This window comes from Lucilia sericata, unplaced genomic scaffold (genome assembly GCF_015586225.1).
Source record: "Lucilia sericata isolate MDLA Ls3-8-SP2 unplaced genomic scaffold, ASM1558622v1 Contig000151F_arrow, whole genome shotgun sequence".
NCBI lineage: Eukaryota > Metazoa > Arthropoda > Insecta > Diptera > Calliphoridae > Lucilia > Lucilia sericata.
In genome coordinates this window covers 536,831-556,311 of record NW_023994182.1, presented here as the reverse complement: position 1 = coordinate 556,311, position 19,481 = coordinate 536,831, and the positions used below count along the sequence as shown (strand labels likewise).

General features: G+C 32.3%; 3 protein-coding genes across 8 annotated transcripts in view; 2 read left to right on the top strand and 1 right to left on the bottom strand.

Moving 5' to 3' along the window:
• Positions 1 to 19,481, bottom strand: part of LOC119601221 (protein argonaute-2) — a 55,419-nt gene that overhangs the window by 3,551 nt on the left and 32,387 nt on the right. For 4 of the 6 annotated variants that reach the window (XM_037952018.1, XM_037952021.1, XM_037952020.1 and 1 more), the window contains exons 4-11: positions 11,430 to 11,620; positions 7,871 to 7,945; positions 5,585 to 6,370; positions 5,303 to 5,525; positions 4,817 to 5,228; positions 4,418 to 4,757; positions 3,673 to 4,358; positions 3,438 to 3,607 (exon numbers count right to left, since the gene is read on the bottom strand). In XM_037952018.1, the coding sequence (XP_037807946.1) occupies positions 3,438 to 3,607; positions 3,673 to 4,358; positions 4,418 to 4,757; positions 4,817 to 5,228; positions 5,303 to 5,525; positions 5,585 to 6,370; positions 7,871 to 7,945; positions 11,430 to 11,544 (2,807 nt within the window). In that variant the 5' untranslated portion in view covers positions 11,545 to 11,620. Of the gene's footprint in view, positions 1 to 3,437; positions 3,608 to 3,672; positions 4,359 to 4,417; positions 4,758 to 4,816; positions 5,229 to 5,302; positions 5,526 to 5,584; positions 6,371 to 7,870; positions 7,946 to 9,608; positions 10,474 to 11,429; positions 11,621 to 19,481 lie in introns of those variants that run through there. The other 2 variants (XM_037952023.1, XM_037952022.1) reach the window with 2 other exon arrangements.
• On the top strand, positions 10,580 to 15,030 carry LOC119601222. The gene is made up of 3 exons (XM_037952024.1): positions 10,580 to 10,851; positions 11,709 to 11,836; positions 14,499 to 15,030. The coding sequence occupies exons 1-3, from the start codon at positions 10,706 to 10,708 to the stop codon at positions 14,687 to 14,689; spliced, it is 465 nt and encodes a 154-aa protein (XP_037807952.1). The 5' UTR covers positions 10,580 to 10,705; the 3' UTR covers positions 14,690 to 15,030.
• LOC119601223 lies at positions 14,610 to 15,043 on the top strand. Its single transcript, XM_037952025.1, has one exon. It carries the CDS (start codon positions 14,762 to 14,764, stop codon positions 14,942 to 14,944), a length of 183 nt encoding a protein of 60 aa, XP_037807953.1. The 5' UTR covers positions 14,610 to 14,761; the 3' UTR covers positions 14,945 to 15,043.

Here is a 19,481-nt window from a genome sequence, read left to right as displayed (position 1 = left end):
GAGCACTTTCTTTGCCACTGTCAGGCATTCGTCGAAGTTAGATCCAAGTATCTTGGAAGTGATGTTATTCCGGAAACAAACAACATTCTTAACACTGATTGGAAGGTTGTTAGGAATTACGTCCAGGAAACTGAGTTTCTGAACATGGAAAAATAATACATTCAGTGAACAATTTTTTTTTCATGAATTGGAGCGCACAACAGGCCCGATAAGTAAGTAAGTAAGTAAGTAAGTAAGTAAGTAAGTAAGTAAGTAAGTAAGTAAGTAAGTAAGTAAGTAAGTAAGTAAGTAAGTAAGTAAGTAAGTAAGTAAGTAAGTAAGTAAGTAAGTAGTAAGTAAGTAAGTAAGTAAGTAAGTAAGTAAGTAAGTAAGTAAGTAAGTAAGTAAGTAAGTAAGTAAGTAAGTAAGTAAGTAAGTAAGTAAGTAAGTAAGTAAGTAAGTAAGTAAGTAAGTAAGTAAGTAAGTAAGTAGTAAGTAAGTAGAAGTAAGTAAGTAAGTAAGTAAGTAAGTAAGTAAGTAAGTAAGTAAGTAAGTAAGTAAGTAAGTAAGTAAGTAAGTAAGTAAGTAGTAAGTAAGTAAGTAAGTAGTAGTAAGTAAGTAAGTAAGTAAGAAGTAAGTAAGTAAGTAAGTAAGTAAGTAAAGTAAGTAAGTAAGTAAGTAAGTAAGTAAGTAAGTAAGTAAGTATAAGTAAAGTAAGTAAGTAAGTAAGTAAGTAAGTAAGTAAGTAAGTAAGTAAGTAAGTAAGTAAGTAAGTAAGTAAGTAAGTAGTAAGTAAGTAAGTAAGTAAGTAAGTAAGTAAGTAAGTAAGTAAGTAAGTAAGTAAGTAAGTAAGTAAGTAAGTAAGTAAGTAAGTAAGTAAGTAAGTAAGTAAGTAAGTAAGTAAGTAAGTAAGTAAGTAAGTAAGTAAGTAAGTAAGTAAGTAAGTAAGTAAGTAAGTAAGTAAGTAAGTAAGTAAGTAAGTAAGTAAGTAAGTAAGTAAGTAAGTAAGTAAGTAAGTAAGTAAGTAAGTAAGTAAGTAAGTAAGTAAGTAAGTAAGTAAGTAAGTAAGTAAGTAAGTAAGTAAGTAAGTAAGTAAGTAAGTAAGTAAGTAAGTAAGTAAGTAAGTAAGTAAGTAAGTAAGTAGTAAGTAAAGTAAGTAAGTAAGTAAGTAAGTAAGTAAGTAAGTAAGTAAGTAAGTAAGTAAGTAAGTAAGTAAGTAAGTAAGTAAGTAAGTAAGTAAGTAAGTAAGTAAGTAAGTAAGTAAGTAAGTAAGTAAGTAAGTAAGTAAGTAAGTAAGTAAGTAAGTAAGTAAGTAAGTAAGTAAGTAAGTAAGTAAGTAAGTAAGTAAGTAAGTAAGTAAGTAAGTAAGTAAGTAAGTAAGTAAGTAAGTAAGTAAGTAAGTAGTAAGTAAGTAAGTAAGTAAGTAAGTAAGTAAGTAAGTAAGTAAGTAAGTAAGTAAGTAAGTAAGTAAGTAAGAAGTAAGTAAGTAAGTAAGTAAGTAAGTAAGTAAGTAAGTAAGTAAGTAAGTAAGTAAGTAAGTAAGTAAGTAAGTAGTAAGTAAGTAAGTAAGTAAGTAAGTAAGTAAGTAAGTAAGTAAGTAAGTAAGTAAGTAAGTAAGTAAGTAAGTAAGTAAGTAAGTAAGTAAGTAAGTAAGTAAGTAGTAAGTAAGTAAGTAAGTAAGTAAGTAAGTAAGTAAGTAAGTAAGTAAGTAAGTAAGTAAGTAAGTAAGTAAGTAAGTAAGTAAGTAAGTAAGTAAGTACGTAAGTAAGTAAGTAAGTAAGTAAGTAAGTAAGTAAGTAAGTAAGTAAGTAAGTAAGTAAGTAAGTAAGTAAGTAAGTAAGTAAGTAAGTAAGTAAGTAAGTAAGTAAGTAAGTAAGTAGTAAGTTTTTTTTTTTTTTAAGTAGTAAAGGAAGGAAGTAAAGTAAGTAAGTAAGTAAGTAAGGAAAGTAATTAAAGTAGAAGTAGTAAGTAAAGTAAGTAAGTAGTAAGTAAGTAAGCAAGGTTCCTTTCGCATAAAGTGCAGATCCAAAAACAAAGAAACAAAACATTAGAAAAAGAGAAAGAGAAAAGCGGCTCTTGAGCAATGGATAAAGAAACCTTGTTAACCACCTATAAACACAAACTACGTTGCGTTAGTGTGGACTCCGAGAATTACCAACACACAATAGAAGAAAGCTATCAAAACGCAATCCTTAGAACAGTATTCAAATGACGTCAGGGAAGCACCAGCATGACGAGACGAAGATGCTTTCGGCAAAGAAACATAACACATGCTATCAAAGCAGTTCATACGGGGATGTCATCGGAGGGGCCAACCGAACCACAATCTAACGGAAAGAGAACAGAACCACACATCCTCCGAGGCATTTCAGGAAGGATCATCTGCATGAGATCGATATTCATGAACATCAGGATAACATAGACGATGAAAACTCATAAAAAATACTATCCAACATAAAAGCGCTGGAACACTTCATCAATTCCTACCGCTATAGTATTATACTAGGAGGTCGTCCCCCACCCCTAGCGAACGCGGAATGAAACCTACAACGTCGCACTAGTGTTATTGGCACAACTAATATCGGTTTGTCGTGTTGATCGAGAATAAACGACACCACTCAAGATTTTTGTCCTGCGTGTGGCACAGGCCCACACAATTTTCAACATCTTTTTAACTGCACCGTAAATTTAACTCAGCTGCAACCTGAATCTCTTTAAACCCAGCCGATAGATACTGGGTTTAGATCTAGAACTGAATTGGATAACCAGAGCGAATGAGAATAGTTAATAATTTATCTATATATATGTATAGTTTCTGGCGATGCTGCTACAAAAACTCCTAAAGGGGTTTCCACTTAAAAGATTTACAGAATCTGTCCCCTAAAGAAAAAAGTGTAAGAGATTCTTAATCTCACTATAAAACCCAGTCATTCGAAAAGACAAACAAAACTTCTGGAAACTCATAAACAGATAGGAAGCTTAAATGACGTATCGAAGCGCAAATAATTCTTATCTAAATCACATGTCCAAGTAGAGTCAATGATCGATGACACGTTCAGGATTCTGGAGGATATGGAAAAGATCATTAAACTCCTAAAAGGTTCTCATTTTTAAAGTGGTAACTAGTTACAAATCGCTAAAAAGAACTAGGCCCTAGAAAATTTCATAGAACGAGTGTAGACTATATAATGCTTCCACAGAACCAGTCATGAAGGTGACAATTTCGAACAAAAGGACATTATTGGTCTTAACGCCTTAATAAAACGAGTACAGGCTAAAATCAAGCTTTCTAGAACTAGTCGTGGTTCCAATACAAATTTTCCAGTGATGTTTTCGAAACAAAGTTTTTTAAAATAATTATTACTTTATGTATAAGAACAAAAAACATTGATATGGTGAATTAATTAAGTTTTCTGCATATAACATATACATACATTAACATTATAAAATGTACTTACCTTGCTCTAAAAGCAACTAAATGTGCATAATATGCCGGTGCTGGTATAGAAACCGATCTAGTACAACGTACATATGTATGGCACAATTGATATGTTAAACATTGTAATTCATCCGAATCGAAATGATTATCATCCCATAAAACGTGATAGTGAGAAGGTCGACTTGTACCCTAAAATAAATAAGTTTTTAACAAAAACACAAGTAAAATATAAACAAATCTTATACTAAACTTACCTGAATACCTTGATGACTGCACAGATAGAAATCAAACTCGGTAGGATGTGTAATGCCCACATCGACAGTTGTACCAGCTGGTATATTACCCGATTTACCGCTCTGTTCTTTCTTTTCAGCACAAAATAGTCTAGTGTGATGACGTTTTTGTACTACAATAAACGTAATACCTGGACGATATTCAGCCTCTAATTTAATGCAAGCTTCACGTATGGCGGTCAATTCATGTTGTAAAACATGAGGAAATTGTCCCTCTGATACACCATCGCGATAGAGTATTATACGATGTGGTTTATAGCCACCAGTCGATTTATAGAACATAATCAGCAATTCACGTACCATACTTGATAGCTCCTGTATGATTTCCTGGCGATGCTGTTGTACACGTACCGTGGCGGCATAACGTGAGGGATGAGCATCCATAGAGCCTACAACAGCAGCAATAGAGGGTTTCTTATTATCACCAGCCGGTGGGTGAGTAACATCGGCACCCAGAAATATGACAGGTTCATTGAAAACTTTAGGACGTATAGAGGGTACCAGAATCGAATTGATGCCACCCAATTTAACATTGATTTTGAGACATAAATTGGAGAGTGTTTGAGGCGATGTCTTATTTACATTTTTAGCCTGTACACACTGTGTAGCCATGCCCAAAACTGTATCACCCACACGTTTTACTTCAGCTGGAATAGAAAGTTACCATTAAACAAAAGTCTTTAATTCAAAAGGAAGTAAAACTTACCATAAACCGGTGTTTTGCCTGGCAACACCACCACTACCAATTGTAAACTGGCAAAGGATTGTTTTAGATATTTAAACATGGGCTCAACTTGATCAGGCCCAGTGGCATATTTGCAGAAACAAGGTTGTCCTATTATGGGCATACCAGCATCATTTGAGATCTTTTGCAATTGTTGGGTAAAGTTACGCAAAGCATCCTCTCTGACGGTACGTTGAGGAGCAAAACAGGCTATAGCCCATACTCTAATCTCTACACCCGTAAAGAACTGCTTGCCACGCATATCCCAAACACCCTGATTGGGTGAGGCTAAAGATACCTTGTTTTGTGGTGGAAATAGTTGCTGCAAAAGATATTTAACATATAATTACAAGAAACAAGAATCAATAACTATAAACTCACTTGTCCGGTCATGCTAGAAACTCGTCCACCATATTGCAGTTTGGGTGGTGGTAGAACACGTCCCCTTACTTCCATCATAGAGTTTGAAATGGTAAGACCAAATTCTTGTACATAAGAATCATTATTGAAATCGGCTCTCTTAACCAAATTATTAATTTCACGTTCACGATCGGGTGCTGAGCGTGCGGTGGCTTTAATCATGGTAGATGTTTGCATATCTGTCAATTTCTTTATGCATCTTTGTCCGGCCACAATGTGACAGACTTCCAAGGGTAAATAAGTGTGTTTGTGTTCTTGTCCTACTTGTAGACACGGTAAATGGGGGAAACGTAATTTCATGCGATATTTATCAAGGAAATATTTCGCTACGGTACATTCTACCGTCTGACCATTTTCAAGTTGTAGAGGGAATCTTTTAATAGAAAACAAAAACATATGATTTAATCATTTAGGACAAATCTTTCTTTCAGTGGAATCTAAACTTACGATTGCATTTGTGCTGGTCTTCTGGTGACATTGCAAACACGATATTTACGTCTCATTTGACCACAATGAGTGATTTCAATTTTAAGTCCTTTAATTTCTTTAGTAAATTTGACACGTTGAGAATCTGTCAAAGGTTTGCGCTGTTCATTAATGTCTCTTATATCCAAAACTTCACACATAAAATCAATAACAGGTTGCGACTTGTAAAAGGCCGTAGCAGAGACTATAAATCATTTAAAAAAAGATCAGTACTAAACTTGAAAAGACATTCTCATTACCCACCATCAATATTTAACATCATTTTCCATTGGGAAGGACGTACACTCTGATGAAAACCAAACCATACTTCACGACCACCACCCAAGGGATGATAGTAGCCATCTGGAGAACTAAAGAAACTTCTACCTACTGGCGTATAAGTCATACTGGGTAAATGACGCATTACCACATCTAAAGCTAATATAGCATCGTAGGGTATTTGACGGGTACGACCTTCTAAAGCCTCTTCCAAATTAAACAATGACACTTGAGCCATCCACTTAATGGTAACACGGAATATACGATCTTTACCCTCACCGGGTAAAGTAACCTCCAATTCCAAACGATCATTACCTATTGGTAAAGGATCGCGCGTATACAAATTATTGCGACCATCAAATACAGGCTTTAGAACACCGAAAATTTTACTATACGCATGAACCATAGTTTCGATAATTTCACGATTAACCTTACGCGGGCATTTATCCGGTTGTATATTGATATCGTAGTGGTGTACATAACCACGGGGCATGCTAACTTGAAAATGATTAGCGCGCAGTACTATGGGACGACCTTCACGACCCAAATTGGGACGACGAGGACATGTAAATACTGGCAGTTCAGGTTGGGTGGTGGGAGTAGCGGCCGCTGCTGCTGTTGCTGCCGTTACGGTCGATGAAGCACCTAAAGCGGAGGCAACAGCTGCTTGGGTGGACGATGCGCCACCCACGGCACCACCTACAGCAACACTAGAAGCACTTGGGCTGGTTACAGCGGTGGGATTCACAGATGAACCAGGTGCTGGTGGTGCTATAAAAAGAAATGTATAATTATTAGAAGAAAACATTTAGTGAAATAAAAGAAATTCATTTGAAATAAAATATTTAACAAAAATTCATGCCTCTTTATACGGAAAATAAAAGAAAATACGAGTATTTAACAACAATTTTTCTAAACATTTAAGTTTTGCTAAAAAAAACACCTAATTTAAGCTAAAGTTTAATAAATAAAATATAAATTTGATAGTTATTTTATAAGAGAGAAGGAATATATTTGAAGTTGTGTGAATTTAATCAGTAATTTAAAACTTTAATTTGACCTATAGTCAGGACTATAGACTTATCTATAGTCAGGACTATAGACTTATCTATAGTCAAGACTATAGAGTGATCTTTAGACAAGACTATACACTGATATATAGTCAAGTCTATACACTGATCTATAGTCAAGACTATACACTGATCTATAGTCAAGACTATAGACAGATCTATAGTCAAGATTATAGACAGATCTATAGTCAAGACTATAGACAGATCTATAGTCAAGACTATAGACAGATCTATAGTCAAGACTATAGACAGATCTATAGTCAAGACTATAGACAGATCTATAGTCAAGACTATAGACAGATCTATAGTCAAGACTATAGACAAATCTATAGTCAAGACTATAGACAGATCTATAGTCAAGACTATAGACAGATCTATAGTCAAGACTATATACAGATCTATAGTCAAGACTATAGACAGATCTATAGTCAAGACTATAGACAGATCTATAGTCAAGACTATAGACAAATCTATAGTCAAGACTATAGACAGATCTATAGTCAAGATTATAGACAGATCTATAGTCAAGACTATAGACAGATCTATAGTCAAGACTATAGACAGATCTATAGTCAAGACTATAGACAGATCTATAGTCAAGACTATAGACAGATCTATAGTCAAGACTATAGACAAATCTATAGTCAAGACTATAGACAGATCTATAGTCAAGACTATAGACAGATCTATAGTCAATACTATAGACAGATCTACAGTTAAGAGTATAGACAGATGTATAGTCAAGAATATAGACAGATCTATAATCAAGACTATAGACAGATCTATAGTCAAACCCTGACTATATAAACTCCCACACCTTCAAATCACATTCCTTGTTCAAATCAAACAAATCAAATAAAATTTTACTTGTTTTTCTAAAACATTTCAGAAATTCATCTAAATATTTTTCTACTAACTAGCAGTGCACAAAATATATACCGAAATTGTTTTTTTTTTTGGTTAGTTAGATTTTAGGTTAGTAGTAGGTTTTGATCAATTGTAACAAATTTTGAAACATTTCTTAATATCTCATGAAATTTTAACAAAGAAATTAAGTAAAATAAGGATTTTTGGTTAGTGTGTTAAAGAATTAATGAAATAAAAAATTTAACTAAAAACAAATTAAACTTGGGGTTGAGTTAATAGATTTCAATCAAACAAATTTTTCTTTTAAGGATTAAGGATTTCAATTTTAATTTACATGTGAGTGTATCGAAGCTAGTCTGCTGTTGCGAAGGGCTCTGAGGCCTTGTGGGCGAAGGAGTCCATTGTGTTTCTATAATTGAGAAATGAAATTAAAAATAATAATAAAATAAAAAAATAATAATAAAATAAAAAAAATAAATAAATATAAACAAAAATAAAGGAGAGGAGAAGAAATAATAAAACATTGAAATAAAAAAAAAAGTAAAATAAAAATAAATAAGAAAAAAAAGTGCATTTTATTAATAAATTTGTTAACATTTTGTTTAATTTTCTCCTAGTTATTTCCTAATGAAATTAACTATTATAGGTTCAAATGGTGCCTAAATTGTGTATGACCACTCTTTTGGTATTTAAGATTAATCGCCGCAAATGTATTCATTAAGGAAATCGAAATAAATACCATTGATTAACTCTGGAAGTCAAAGCCTTAAGAAATACTTTGCTCACAATATATTATACCTTTTAGTAGTTAGTTATCACTGACTGTTTCACATCTCAAGATATAGATTATAAGTACCGGCCTAGGTGTCAAAATAGAAAAGGAATAGCACAAAGTTTGTGATTTGGCTGTTCATTTTAGCATTACTGATACTTAATAAGTCTTTCCTTACGGTTCTCGAGGGAGCATCCAAATGTTAGATGTAAAAGTTGGGATGACATCAAGACAGAAGGAACTGTTAGGTTAACATGGCGCTGTTTTCCTAGTCGTTTCTAGGTACCGAAACTACTTAAATTATTGGGCCAAGTGCAGTCAACTTCAGCAACAAAGAACATTTGTTTGTTCAAATTACATTTCCAGCTAAGTCTAAAGAGGTCTAGGCATAATCTTTTATTTACCCATCGATTCTCAAAGTGTTTTTAAGCATATTGGTATAATATTAAGGAGAGTGTGGGATCATTATTGCTGAATATCTAAACAAATGCTTTACTAGAAAGTTACAATTACATTATTAATGTCATTTTTCAGAAAATAGTGTAATTATAACAGTTGTTTAATTTTCCAAAACATGAATTAATAGTTGTGTTTTGTTGCTAACGTTCAAAGACAATTTCATATAAATTTAAAATTTATAAACGTTAGGAGTTAACGTGTAAAATTATACAAGTTAATTTTAACGTTGATAAAAGTGCTACCAATTCAAAAATAAAAATACAAATATTAATGTGTTTATGTCAAACAATAAAAAAATATTTTAAAATAAAATTTAAATCAAAGAAAATTACCAAATAAAAAAACCTTTTCAAGAAATTGTAAATAATTTCAAGATTTAGCAGATTTCTTCTGTGGAGTGATGCCAAGTCAGGTAATGTTCGTTTTGTTGCTAACTTTAAGCGTTAACACTCATTGATAGCAACAAAACACAACTAATATTTATTTATAAATATTTATTCATTCATTAAAATAAAACAAATGTAATATTGTTGGAAGTGAGAGAACTTCCTCTCATCATACATTTTGTAGTATTGCAATTAAACAGTGCTGCCAAGTTTTATTACAGCTGACTTCGCAGTCAACGCCTACTGCTGCTTTTGTCTGTCTGCTCTTTTAAAAATGCAACGAATTAGAACACCAAAAGAGAATAATACACACATATATTTTTTTTTTTCATTTATAACTAAGAAAGACTTAAAAAAGTAGACGAAAAATATATTTTATGTATAAAAAAACTTGATATGAAAAAAGTTTTCAAAAATCTTTTCTTTTTTCCACACACACTTAAAATTAAACTTACGTTGTCCAACGGGATACATTTTAATTAACTTTTTTTTTAAACTAGTACTTAAAAGCCTTTAATATTTATTTTATGTTTTTTTTTTTTTGTAGTAATGATAAATTAATGGATTTGTTTCAGCCTTTTATTGTATCACTTTGTGGTAGAGAATTTTTTTTAATATTTTTTTGTTTTCGTTTGGTTTCGTTTACACAAATGGCAAATATTAATTTTTGCTTAGAATTATAAAGAATTTTTGTCTAAATTTCCTTGTATTTGAAACACAGCAAATTAAGAACACAATATTAGGCACAAATTTTTAACACTGCTGCTTTTGCTTATGTTAAAATTATTTATTTATTACTCTAAGAATCACTTTTAATTAAATGCTTGCTTATATTTTGTTTTTGTTGTTGTCGAGAATCGCCGATATTTGATATTTAGCTAGAGGAGTCTTTCTTTTCAAGATCAAGATGTTAAGAGAGACGTATTCCTTTGGCCTTTTATTTAATTTTTATGATGATTATCTTAAGCATATACAACACGGTGGGTAACTGACTACACAAACGCCACGGACAACGATTTAGAAGTACGTATTTCTTTTTTCTTTATAACAATGTGTTGTGTATGTGTGTTGAATTGCTGATGGCCCGTTTTTTCACACAAAATTTTACTTTTGTTTTATAGGCTTTATTTTTGCAATTTGGCTTATAAATTTATATACATTTTATTATTTAGATATTACAATTTGTTTTTATTGTAAAATAACTATAATTGCTTTGCATGCATTATGCAAAAAATCCAATTGAAAATTAACAATTTTACTTTTTCACACTTGCACGATTCTCGACGTTCGTTCTTTCACAATATAAAAAACAATACTGGCAACTTTGAAATGCTATAAGAAAAATGGCGTTTTTTCCAGTTGATATAAACAAAAGCTGTTGGCTTTATTTAACCCAGCACATAGTACATAAACTTGGCATTACCGTTTAGTTGGAATTGTCAATTGTGACATTTAAAGAGATTGTGTGTTGTGGAAATCACGCAAAAGATTATAAAACCAAAAAGTTAAATTAAAAATTAAACGTAAAAGTTATTGAAAGTGATAAAACAAAATGTCTATATATTATAGTGGTGCTTTAAAACGATCTCAAGGTATTGTTTCAGCTATTGGCAAAGAAATGAAACGTGTAAATCTAAAAGGAGTTAAACGCGTAACAATCACATTTGATCCATTTGCCGAAAATGTAAAAGCAACGAGGTGAGTTTAGGAGTTTAAAGAGTAAAATTAAACCACCAAAAAGAAAAATCAATAACAAAAGAGAAATTGGGAGGGGGTGGTATACTAAAAAATGTTTGTTTACAAATTACAGGCGACGAACTAAATTTAAAGGATGTAGATTGTTTACTTCTTTTATGTTGCGTGTTTGGTCTACTATTGACCAAAGCTTCAAGATTTATAACTACTAGTTGCGAAATTTTGTTACATATGTATGTATAACAGTATGGGGTATCATAAAACGGTCTTGATAGACTTTACTTTTGTATTTAAAGATTTAATTTAATATAGTCAAAGTTGTACATAATATAAAAACATTGTGCATCTAATAGAAATTCACTGCATGTAAAATTTTCCCCAAAAATTTTCTAAGAAAAGCGTCTGCGCAGAAAAAATGACATAAGAGAATATTAAATACATTTTCTTTTTTCTTATTTTTTCTATTAACTGTCAGAATTTTCCATTTGGGCAGATGGTCAACAGCACAAAGCAAAAGAAAAACAAAATAAAAATCTAAAAAAACTTAAAAATTTTATAAATTTAGAAAAAACATAACTTACCATAAACTTTTCCAATAATACCCACTGCCAGTGTAGCTCCTATATCGGGAAACGTCATAGGTAAGCTGTGGAGCTGAGCTGGCCCACCAGGAGCCAGCTCACGCTCCGTTGACATTTTTGTCGGTGTTGGCGTCAGTTTGAGGCTTTTATTTTACACGCCAATGTGAATAGAGTTTAAGGAAACGACAACACTAAAAAAGAACAGGAAATATAAAAAATACAATTATTATTCATTGCGATTTTTAAAACAAGTATTTTAATTTGATTTTATTTTTCTAGAGAATTCCTATTTATATTGTCTAATCCACGGGTGGTGGCTACAAATCCCAAGTGTGTGGTAAAAACTGATATTGTGTGCAATCGTCAACCAGCTGAAGTTAAATTCTCTTTAATCGATAAGGCACAAGGTGAGTTTTGGCAGTTGTTTTCGAACACTAATTATTTTTCGAGATAGTTCCACAAATAGTTTTTGAAAAAACTAATTAAAATTGCATTTTGATAAAGAACTAGAATAGAACTAGAATAGAACTAGAATAGAACTGGAATAGAACTAGAATAGAACTAGAACAGAACTAGAACAGAACTAGAACAGAACTAGAACTGAACTAGAACTGAACTAGAACTGAACTAGAACTGAACTAGAACTGGACTAGAACTGGACTAGAACTGGACTTGAACTGAACTAGAACTGAACTAGAACTGAACTAGAACTGAACTAGAACTGAACTAGAACTGAACTAGAACTGAACTAGAACTGAACTAGAACTGAACTAGAACTGAACTAGAACTGAACTAGAACTGAAATAGAGCTGAACTAAAATTGAACTAGAACAGAAGTAGAAGTTAACTAGAACTGAACTAGAACTGAACTAGAACTGCACTAGAACTGAACTAGAACTGAACTGAACTAGAACTGAACTAGAACTGAACTAGAACTGAACTAGAACTGAACTAGAACTGAACTAGAACTGAACTAGAACTGAACTAGAACTGAACTAGAACTGAACTAGAACTGAACTAGAACTGAACTAGAACTGAACTAGAACTGAACTAGAACTGAACTAGAACTGAACTAGAACTGAACTAGAACTGAACTAGAACTGAACTAGAACTGAACTAGAACTGAACTAGAACTGAACTAGAACTGAACTAGAACTGAACTAGAACTGAACTAGAACTGAACTAGAACTGAACTAGAACTGAACTAGAACTGAACTAGAACTGAACTAGAACTGAACTAGAACTGAACTAGAACTGAACTAGAACTGAACTAGAACTGAACTAGAACTGAACTAGAACTGAACTAGAACTGAACTAGAACTGAACTAGAACTGAACTAGAACTGAACTAGAACTGAACTAGAACTGAACTAGAACTGAACTAGAACTGAACTAGAACTGAACTAGAACTGAACTAGAACTGAACTAGAACTAGAACTGAACTAGAACTGAACTAGAACTGAACTAGAACTGAACTAGAACTGAACTAGAACTGAACTAGAACTGACTAGAACTGAACTAGAACTGAACTAGAACTGAACTAGAACTGAACTAGAACTGAACTAGAACTGAACTAGAACTGAACTAGAACTGAACTAGAACTGAACTAGAACTGAACTAGAACTGAACTAGAACTGAACTAGAACTGAACTAGAACTGAACTAGAACTGAACTAGAACTGAACTAGAACTGAACTAGAACTGAACTAGAACTGAACTAGAACTGAACTAGAACTGAACTAGAACAGAACTAGAACAGAACTAGAACAGAACTAGAACAGAACTAGAACAGAACTAGAACAGAACTAGAACAGAACTAGAACAGAACTAGAACAGAACTAGAACAGAACTAGAACAGAACTAGAACAGAACTAGAACAGAACTGAACTAGAACAGAACTAGAACAGAACTAGAACAGAACTGAACTAGAACAGAACTAGAACTAGAACAGAACTAGAACTAGAACAGAACTAGAACAGAACTAGAACAGAACTAGAACAGAACTAGAACAGAACTAGAACAGAACTAGAACTGAACTAGAACTGAACTAGAACTGAACTAGAACTGAACTAGAACTGAACTAGAACTGAACTAGAACTGAACTATAACTGAACTAGAACTGAACCAGAACTGAACTAGAACAGAACTAGAACAGAACTAGAACAGAACTAGAACTGAACAAGAACTGAACTAGAACTGAACTAGAACTAAACTTGAACTGAACTAGAACTGAACTAGAACTGAACTAGAACTGAACTAGAACTGAACTAGAACTGAACTAGAACTGAACTAGAACTGAACTAGAACTGGACTAGAACTGAACTAGAACTGAACTAGAACTGAACCAGAACTTAACTAGAACTGAACTAGAACTGAACTAGAACTGAACAAGAACTGAACTAGAACTGGACTGGAACTGAAGTAGAACTCAACTACAACAGTTCATATTGTGATTAAATTTTTCACAGAAAAAGTCAGATTATAATCGTATTTTCTATAGAAAACGTAAACGACTTTTCTGAAAAAATTGTTAACAGATTATGAACTTATGTGTAGAAAATTATAACAGGTTCTACTTTTCTGTAGAAGTAGGTATTCCGATTCTCAGAAATGTTGTGATGTTCTTTCAAATTTTTTTATAGAAATCAAAATGATTGAATGTTTCCTTCACTTAAGAGAAATTAAGCAATTTTCAATGTTTTTATTACCTGCATTTTAACTATAAAAAACTTTAATTATTTTGCAAACCATTTCTTTCTACCATTATCTTATATAGTATTTCCAACTACAGACTTCTTTTTAACTTGCTAGACTTCTTGGGTTTCCAAAGACATTGCATACACGTAACATTTAAAATCCAAAAAAAAAGAAATATATACTAATAATTTAAATAGCCTTTTTTTATTAGCAGAGCTGCCCATTTAAAATCTTACAAGAGAAAATTATAAACCTTTATGCATAACACATAAAAACCAACAACATTGTATTTTTTAATTCCTTGTTTCAGGCTTAAAGTTTAATCTTTTCTTCATCATTTTCACAACATGTTTATTTTCTTCATTTCGTTGCAGAACAATTAAAAGTTAAAGACGTACGTTTCTTAAGCAACAATTTAAATACTTTGGAAATCTTACAACTGTGTAATAAACACGTGTCACCCTTAGCACCCGAAGAAGAGGAGAAAGGTAAAGTTTTAACTAAAGCTGAAAAGCAAAAACTAGCTGGTGGTGCTGGTGGCAAGAAAGCCCAAAAGAAGAAGTAAATCATCATTATTAAAACCTATTTTGCTGGCCCAGTAAAAAGAAAAACTTAAACAACAACACAACAATATAAAATGGCTCGCAAACATAAGGGTACCTTAGCTGTTATTGAGCAAATTTATAGTGATATACCCTCCTTCACTGACATCTTTACGGAGGAATCATTTTATACATTTGCATTTTGTTTTGCTTGTGCCACCGTTTTGGTGGCATTTGTTTTATCTAGATTTATAACAATTAAACCGGTAGAAATTTAAAATTTCTCTTTAAGTTTCTAAATTAAGTTAAAATTAATAATGAAATTACAACCAATTGTTTATAAAAATAAAATTGTATTTATAATGTAAAGAAATTAATATTTAGTGTCCTTTTTTTCAGTTTCGGTTCTAGTTTAGTTCTACTTCAATTCCAGTTCAGTTTTAGTTCAGTTCTAGTTTAGTTTTAGTTCAGTTCTAGTTCAGTTCTATTTCAGTTCTAGTACTAGTTCAGTTCCTGTTCTGTTCTAGTTCAGTTCTAGTTCTGTTCTAGTTCAGTTCTGTTCTACTTCAGTTCTAGTTCAGTTCTAGTTCAGTTCTAGTTCACTTCTAGTTAAATTCTAGTTCAGTTCTAGTTCAGTTCTAGTTCCGTTCTAGTTCAGTTCTAGTTCAGTTCTAGTTCAGTTCTAGTTCAGTTCTAGTTCAGTTCTAGTTCAGTTCTAATTCAGTTCTAGTTCAGTTCAATTCTAGTTTAGTTCTAGTTCAGATCTAGATTAGTTCCAGTTCATTTCTACTTCATTTCTAGTTCAGCTCTAGTTCAGTTCTAGTTCTGTTCTAATTCAGTTCTAGATCAGTTCTAGTTCAGTTCTAGTTCAGTTCTAATTCTGTTCTAGTTCAGTTCAATTCTAGTTTAGTTCTAGTTCAGATCTAGATTAGTTCTAGTTCATTTCTACTTCATTTCTAGTTCAGCTCTAGTTCAGTTCTAGTTCTGTTCTAATTCAGTTCTAGATCAGTTCTAGTTCAGTTCTAGTTCAGTTCTAATTCTGTTCTAGTTCAGTTCTAGTTCAGTTCCAGTTCAATTCTAGTTCAGTTCTAGTTCAGTTCAGTTCTAGTTCTGTTATAGTTCTGTTCTAGTTCAGTTCTAGTTCAGTTCTAGTTCTGTTCTAGTTCTGTTCTAGTTCTGTTCTAGTTCTGTTCTAGTTCTGTTCTAGTTCAGTTCTAGTTCAGTTCTAGTTCAGTTCAAGTTCAGTTCTAGTTCAGTTCTAGTTCAGTTCTAGTTCAGTTCTAGTTCTAGTTCAGTTCTAGTTCAGTTCAATTCTAGTTTAGTTCTAGTTCAGTTCTAGTTTAGTTCTAGTTCATATCTAGTTCATTTCTACTTCATTTCTAGTTCAGTTCTAGTTCAGTTCTAGTTCTGTTCTAATTTCAGTTCTAGATCAGTTCTAGTTCATTCCTAGTTCAGCTCTATTTTAGTTCTAGTTCAGTTCTGGTTCAGTTCTAATTCTGTTCTGGTTCATTTCTAGTTCAGTTCTGGTTCATTTCTAGTTCAGTTCTACTTCAGTTCTAGTTCAGTTCTAGTTCAGTTCTAGTTCAGTTCTAGTTCAGTTCTAGTTCAGTTCTAGTTCAGTTCTAGTTCAGTTCTAGTTCAGTTCTAGTTCATTTCTAGTTCAGCTCTAGTTCAGTTCTAGTTCAGTTCTAGTTCAGTAATAGTTCAGTTCTAGTTCAGTTCTAGTTCAGTTCTAGTTCAGTTCTAGTTCAGTTCTAGTTCAGTTCTACTTCAGTTCTACTTCAGTTCTAGTTCAGTTCTAGTTCAGTTCTAGTTCAGTTCTAGTTCAGTTCTAGTTCAGTTCTAGTTCAGTTCTAGTTCAGTTCTAGTTCAGTTCTAGTTCAGTTCTAGTTCAGTTCTAGTTCAGTTCTAGTTCAATTCTAGTTCAGTTCTAGTTCAGTTCTAGTTCAGTTCTAGTTCAGTTCTAGTTCAGTTCTAGTTCAGTTCTAGTTCAGTTCAGTTCTAGTTCAGTTCTAGTTCTGTTCTAGTTCAGTTCTAGTCCAATTATAGTTCAGCTCTATTTCAGTTTTAGTTCAGTCCTAGTTCATTTCTGGTTCATTTCTACTTCATTTCTAGTTCAGTTTTAGTTCTGCTCTAGTCAGTTCTAATTCACTTCTAGTTCAGTTTATTAGAAATAGATCTCAGATTCTAATCAATTTGTCTATAAAAAAAAATCAGATCCTACATTTCTGCAGAAAATTTCTCAGATTCTAAAGGTTCACATCTATTAAATATTTGACGAAATGATATTTGTTATAACATTTCATAAACATATTTGTAATCTGTATGTATGTGTATGTATGTCAAAATGTATTTAATCCATGGACATTGGCAAAAACTTTTGCACTGTTAAGGGTTAAACATGTTTTGAGGTTTATTCGTTCTTGTGAAATGTAAACAATATATTCCAAGAATTAAATGACATTAATTGAAATTGATTAAAGTTAATGATTCGGAGGACTACAGTTTTTGCTGCAAACAAAATACACTCTAATTAGTGAGTGAGTGGTAAATACTAACATAATACCACAATGTAATTAATATACATATATGTATTGGGGGTATATAAAAGATTTTGTGACAGATACATATAAACAGAATTACAAAACAAGTAAGAAAGTATAGTCGGGCGTGGCCGACCATATGATACCCTACACCAGTTATGAATATTAAATGTGATTTATTTTTCATAATAAAGCATTTATCTTCAATATTGCCTTGTTCCGATACATTTAAGCAATTTATGGATGAAAAACTAATTTTCTGAAAGAGGCTTTATATGGGGGCTAGGGGCAAATATGGACCAAGCCCGATAAAATTTTGTGAATATATTTATATTTACATAATATTTTATTGTGATGAATTTCATCGCGATATTTGTGTTTATAAGTTAATTTGGGACATTCAAGTAATTTTCTGAAGGGGACTTTGTATGGGAGCTAGGGTCAAATGGGGCCCGATCTTTATGAAATTTGGCAGGGTCATCAAGACTTCTATAAAACTTAGTTGTGCCGTATTTTATCGATATATCTGTATATTTAACATAATTATGAGCTCAGAAGCCCTTTTCGGAGGGTTCTGTTCTATGGGGGCTAGGTGAAATAATGGACCGATTTTAACCATTTTCAATAGGCTTCGTCCTTGGGTCAAATAAAACGTGCGTGCCAAATTTCATCCAATTATCTTGAAAATTGCGACCTGTACCTTGCGCACAAGGTTTACATGGACAGCCAGCCAGCCAGCCAGCCGGCCAGCCGGCCAGACGGACGGACATAGCTTAATCGACTCAGAAAACGATTCTAAGCCGATTGGTATACATTAAGGTGGGTCTAGGACGAATATTTTTGTATGTTACAAACATCAGCACAAATCCAATATACCTTCCCCACTAAAGTGGTGTAGGGTATAATCACACAATGAAACTAGTCCAATTAGGCTGACGGCTGTGATTTCGATTCTCATTATGCTCTCTTAATTCAGTTAAAAAATAATGCCCCAAAATTAATTGCCTACACCTAATACTCAATCCATAAGTTTGCGGCGAAAAAATTAACAATTAACCTCACATTTAACATAATTGAATTCAAAAAAAAAAAAATAAAAACATTTTCGCAAAACAATTGAAAATACGAATGAATGCGTTGGAGCCCGTTCGTACATGGATCAAAATAAAATTATGAACTACCCACACAGACAAACAGTCGTAATCGAGTTGTAGTGATACATAGTTGGATGCTCTTTATGAAATTTAATGTACATTCATCCATCCATCCACCCATGAAAATAACAACAACATAACGAATACCACTGTAGTCAAGTTCAATATCATTACGAATATACACGCATGTTGTGAGCTTGAATACATGTTGCTACAGTGTGATAGATAATAAAGTAAACAACATATAACTGTTAATGTTTTAAGCCTGTAAGAAATTACTTAAGATTAGAAGCCTTGGAACTAACGGGTTCATTGAAGCAGGCATGGGAAATGTAGTAGTTTATTCATTACTTTTTGATATTGAAAGAAAGCGTGGTCATAGTCTATAGTTCAGTCTAGTCAGTTATTTTCATAAATATTTTTATATACCGATATAAATTAACATTTGTTTAATATTATACAACATACATATTTTATTATTAACAATTAATTAACGTTTTAGCTTAATTTAAACAGTATCATTAATCCTAAACAACGGAACACTTTAGAAATAATAAGAAAACTAATGAAATGGAACAATAACAAAAAGTATCTCTAGTTGCAGTTGTTGTTATTGTTATTAGATATTTTCTCTTTAAATGGAGTACTAACAACAACAATGTTAATTTCTATTGCCATTTGTTTCTTTAGTTTTTTGCCTTCTTCTTTAGTTTCTAAAAATTTCTTAAGTGTTCGGTTGTTCAGCGTTAATAGTTTTGTTTAAATTAATCTAAAGCATTAATTGTTAATTAATATTTAAATATTTTTGTTGAAAATGGTTTATAAATACCATTATGGAAAAATGTTGGTAAAAATGTGTTAAATTATTAATTTAAAAAAATGTTTTAAAATTTGCCAAAAATTCAATGAGATTTTTCCAGGCCGAGTGCCGGTTCTTTTGTCGGACCATTCGTTTTGTTTAGTGATGAGAAAGCATTAATCAAAAGGGGTTAGTGGGAGAGTTTGGAAAGAAAAAAATTTATCTGAAAAAAGTCCGAGGGGAAAAGGTGTGAAAAATAATGAAAAAAAATTTAAGAAAAAGAGTTGGAGGGAATGTATGTTGCAACTTGCAACTTGCA

What these genes read in the sequence shown, in the direction of transcription:
- LOC119601222 (XM_037952024.1), top strand. Translation starts at nt 10,706, where the DNA reads ATGTCTATATATTATAGTGGTGCTTTAAAACGATCTCAAGGTATTGTT. An exon ending in GAAAATGTAAAAGCAACGAG is followed by an intron (nt 10,852 to 11,708) that starts GTGAGTTTAGGA and finishes TTATTTTTCTAG; the next exon opens with AGAATTCCTATTTATATTGT. An exon ending in TTTAATCGATAAGGCACAAG is followed by an intron (nt 11,837 to 14,498) that starts GTGAGTTTTGGC and finishes ATTTCGTTGCAG; the next exon opens with AACAATTAAAAGTTAAAGAC.
- LOC119601223 (XM_037952025.1), top strand. Translation starts at nt 14,762, where the DNA reads ATGGCTCGCAAACATAAGGGTACCTTAGCTGTTATTGAGCAAATTTAT.